This window comes from Rhipicephalus sanguineus, chromosome 10, assembly GCF_013339695.2.
Source record: "Rhipicephalus sanguineus isolate Rsan-2018 chromosome 10, BIME_Rsan_1.4, whole genome shotgun sequence".
Taxonomy (NCBI): Eukaryota; Metazoa; Arthropoda; class Arachnida; order Ixodida; family Ixodidae; genus Rhipicephalus; species Rhipicephalus sanguineus.
Genome location: NC_051185.1, coordinates 73,780,842 through 73,785,063, shown reverse-complemented (window position 1 = coordinate 73,785,063; position 4,222 = coordinate 73,780,842). Strand labels below are relative to the sequence as shown.

The 4,222-nt window shown below is 46.1% G+C and overlaps 2 protein-coding genes across 2 annotated transcripts; both read left to right on the top strand.

The window, feature by feature from the left end:
- The first annotated feature begins 254 nt into the window (after positions 1-254).
- Positions 255-3,082, top strand: LOC119372128 (uncharacterized). Its single transcript, XM_037642593.2, has 2 exons — positions 255-715; positions 1,100-3,082. The coding sequence occupies exons 1-2, from the start codon at positions 563-565 to the stop codon at positions 2,342-2,344; spliced, it is 1,398 nt and encodes a 465-aa protein (XP_037498521.1). The 5' UTR covers positions 255-562; the 3' UTR covers positions 2,345-3,082.
- A 10-nt stretch (positions 3,083-3,092) lies between these two features.
- LOC119372129 (uncharacterized) lies at positions 3,093-3,818 on the top strand. Its single transcript, XM_037642594.2, has one exon. The coding sequence runs from the start codon at positions 3,171-3,173 to the stop codon at positions 3,753-3,755; it is 585 nt and encodes a 194-aa protein (XP_037498522.1). The 5' UTR covers positions 3,093-3,170; the 3' UTR covers positions 3,756-3,818.
- The last annotated feature ends 404 nt before the right edge of the window (positions 3,819-4,222 follow it).

Genomic DNA, 4,222 nt, shown 5'->3' with positions numbered 1-4,222 from the left:
TACATTCAACTAACACTAAAAAGCTGTTGTCAATCTTTTTACGTCCATCACGGTGACAATACGCGCAACCGAGGCGGGCCCAACTGACGTTGGGGTGTTAATATTGCCGTCGTCTCGCTGGGAGCATGCCATGCTTAATAGTCTTGTGTGCAGCACAGCGGTTACTTCCGTACGAGAACGAAAAATGGAGTAGTGCCAGTGCCGAGAGCTACCACAGCTGAGACTGCCGACATGCTGCCGACACAAACCAGCGCCTCCTAGAATTTTCAAGGCCTCTTCACTCCCTTCGTTTCCCTGTCTGACGTCACCACACCTAGCCCGACGAACTGGTGGGCAAGGTGAGGACCGGTTGGGGAATGCAGAGTCAGTCACTCCTTTCGTTAGGGCGAGCCTGTTAGAACTTGTTTGGCCCTGCCACAGCGAGGTGCTACGCTGCACAAGAATTTGGAAATAGTGCTGGTGGACGTGCTTTGGAGATTTGTGCAAGTCTTGACCCTATCTGTGTTATTTGGAGTGCAAGCAGTGAAGTTTCGTGACGTGAAATTACCAGGAAGTTCGCAGGATGGGCCGCTGCTGCGTGCCGAACTGTCGTGGAAATTATGACGGTGGACCGAAGGTCCGCTTGTTCTCCTTCTCTAAAGACCACCGCAGGGTAAAATGGAAACGCGCTATTCGTCGGGACGACGTCGACATCGATACTCTGCGTGATCCGAAGGTAAGAATTTAAGGTTTGTACCAATAAATCTTCACGTAAAGCCAGGCCCATAGCCAGGAATTTTTTTTTCGGGGGGGGGGGGGCATTTGCCGAAAGCCTTGACAAATTGAGAAGAACGCCTATTTTCATTATTTATTTTCGGTAAAACACCATGTATCATGAAAATTTCGAGAGGAGGGGGCGCCCACCCCCCTGGCTACGGGCCTGCATAAAGCCAATTCTGTGTCGCAGACCTGTGTTAATGCAATGGATTACTGAGCAGCGTCACTATAGACCTCAATCCTTGCTAATTATAACGTTCTATAAAGTAATTCAGGCAGAAAAACATATCTGAAATGTTGCTAAAATATTTTAAAACATTCTTTTTGCTTTTGCATATCGCAGGTCTGCGAACTTCATTTCAAAGCAGAGTATTTGAGGACTACCACTACTTACACGGATAGCAACGGAAGGACTATAGAAGTTCCGATGAGCCTCACACGACTAACCGAAGATGCAGTGCCGACGATGTTTCCTAACAGCCCCGCTTACCTATCCGACTGTGCTCCGGTTCGCGAGGAGCCTGACTCAAAACGGAAGCGCCGTGAGGCAGACCAGCTACAAAAGGTCATTCAGATGTCGCTTTCTTCGCACGAAGAGGATGAACGCAAAAATAGGGTGGCATCTTTCGAGCAGCTCGTGTCACAACTCTCAGAACTTAAGTTGTCCGACTATTGGATAGTGAGCAACACGGAAGCTGCTATTATGTTTTTACATATTCAGAGCAACACACTACCTCCAGAGGTTGAACGTTCTGTGGTCGTTTCCGACGCGTTGCACATTTCTGCCTACTGGAAAAAGATGAAGCTGTGCATTGCTGATGTTGCCATTCCAGAAAAACTGGAGGACATTCGGAGCTTGCAGACTATTCTTGAAAGTGTGGAGCATTTCAATGCTCCAGACGTCTGTGAAAAAGAAGAAAAGTTGAAAGCCTGCTTCCACATTATTTTTTCTCTTCTTGATGACCTGTCTAATGGTGACCTCCTGCCAGAAGAGAAATTAGAAGCACTCGAGTTTCTGAAGGAACAGTTGCGCCTTCTACTTAAAGAGCGAGGAGCTGTGAGATATTCTTCAGATCTTCTTATACTAGCAAGCATTTTTCACACGATCTCTCCTCACGCATACAAATTTGTTCGCAACACTGGGAAATTAATGTTACCTCATCCTTCCACAATATTAAGGCTGTGCAGCAAGTACAATGTAAGTCCTGCAAACGAACAAAGCGATGAAGGCTTTTTGCAGTACATTACAAAAAAGGTGAGCCTTCTAAAGCCGCATGAAAGAGTCGTAACGCTCATGTTAGATCAAATCCACATCCAGCAATATTTTGAGTATAAGGGGGGCTCATTGACAGGGACGGCATCAAATTCCTCTGAAGCAGCAAAAACAGCACACGTGTTCATGACAAATTCGTTGCTTTCTGCGCACAAAGATGTGGTACACATCCTCCCTGTTTTCAGCATTGAAGCCAGCCATTTGCACAACATCTTGAAAAAAGTAATTTTGGGTCTTGAAAAAGCAGGACTTACAGTAATTGCCGTTATCACTGATAACAACGCTGTGAACCGAAAAGTCATGTCGTTTTTTTGAAAAAACAAAACAATAGACATTGTGTACCCACATCCAGCAGACAATTCAAGGCCGCTATTTTTTGTTGTCGATACCGTGCATTTATTAAAGTGCATCCGTAACAACTGGTTGAACCAGAAAAATGAAGGCTGTTCAATTTTTTATCCGGAATTTTCCAGTACGACATCGCAGGTGCAAGTGAAGAAAGCAACATTTGAGACACTTCGTGAACTGTACGCTTCCGAGCAGCACAATCTCTCGAAGCTTGGATACGGACTTACCTACAAGGCTTTGAACCCCTCCAACCTCGAAAGACAAAACGTGAAACTAGCACTGAAAGTGATCAGTCCATTCATTGCAGAAGCACTGAAAACTTATGGTGCAAAGCTTGGTTTGAGTTCTGCCCGAGAAACTGCCGAATTTATTGAATTAGTACACAAGTGGTGGTGCGTTGTGAACACTAAAACACCATCGAAAGGCAAGCGCCTAAGAAATCCTCTTCAAGCACCCGTAAGAAGTATGGAGGACATGCAGCTGCAGTTTCTTAATACATTTGTGGACTGGCTTGACACTTGGGAAAACTTGAAGGTTGGCACTGGCCGTGCAGGACTGTTAACCACGGAGACGCACTCGGCACTACGTCTCACATCGTACTCCTTGATTGAAGTCAGCCGGTATTGCCTGGAGGAGCTACGTTTTGAATATGTCTTGCTTGGAAAGTTTCAGACAGACAGCCTCGAGGAGAGGTTTGGTCGTTACCGTCGGATCCAACTACCATATTTCCGTCCAACAAATATTTGAATCAGAAGCCAAACTGAGGCTTCAAAACTCGCTGGTATTTCCAGACATGAAAGAACTGTCCCAGCCGAGCAGCATTGTGTTTGATGCAGCCAAGGTGATAGAAGAATATGGCATCAAGGTGACCGAAGAGGACGTGAAATCAAAAGAGGAAAGCTTGCCTGCAATAGTGTATATTGCAGGTTACTGCGCCCACGCCGCTCTCAGAAAAATTCCCTGTGAAGATTGTGCGGCCAACATCACGAGACGAGATAGGGATATGCCAATGGGAGATGATATGCTAATCGAAGGCCTCACAAGAGGGGCCCTCAAGTTTCCCCAACCAGTAGTAATCAGTGCTGTTCTTCACACACAACTCGTGCTAGAAAAGCTAACCTCAAAAGAGAACATCGCCCGCTTTCATGCAGCACGGCACCAAAGGCAGCTTCTTCTCAGTGTGGTGAAGCACCTCTTAATTGACAATGAAGATTTGGACATTTGTTGCAAAGGACACCATCCAGACACAGTGCTTCATAATATATTGTGGGCAGCCACCAACACCTTACTGAAAAACTACGTCCAAATGAAAACCGACAAGTTAACGGCGGCAAAGAAGGGTGCAGCACTGAAGAGAAAACTGAAGACGCTTAATTAAGCTACCTTTAACGGCTTGAAAATTCGCCTCAGAATAAATAAATGATGCAGTCTGCATGAAATATATTTGATCGTAGTTTATTTCTATTTAATCAAGTAAATCGAAAGACGCCATACCGTAGTCTGACACGCTTCTAACACTACGGCTTTCGGGCACAATAATCAAAGCTTCCTTTAGCATGTCTTAGTTTGACATACCTTGCCCTCGAGTTTACATCTGCATGCTTGAGTGAAAAGTACATATATGTGATTACCACTGCGACTTGTGTGAGGCAACCCCACACACGTCTAGCGCATGGAAGTGAGTAGAGCCTGGGCGGCTAGCAGACAAACTTTTTCGCGAGGCGCGGCCCACTCGGGCAAGGCGCGTGACGTCACGGAGGGAGTGCGCAGGCCTTAACCTGTTCTAGCACAAACCCACAAACCGTTGCACAACGCAGCCTCTCTACATCGACTGCCGTCACATTA

Coding starts and splice junctions, on each gene's coding strand:
- LOC119372129 (XM_037642594.2), top strand. CDS start 3,171: ATGAAAGAACTGTCCCAGCCGAGCAGCATTGTGTTTGATGCAGCCAAG.
- LOC119372128 (XM_037642593.2), top strand. CDS start 563: ATGGGCCGCTGCTGCGTGCCGAACTGTCGTGGAAATTATGACGGTGGA. Junction 716..1,099: donor ATACTCTGCGTGATCCGAAG/GTAAGAATTTAA, acceptor TGCATATCGCAG/GTCTGCGAACTTCATTTCAA.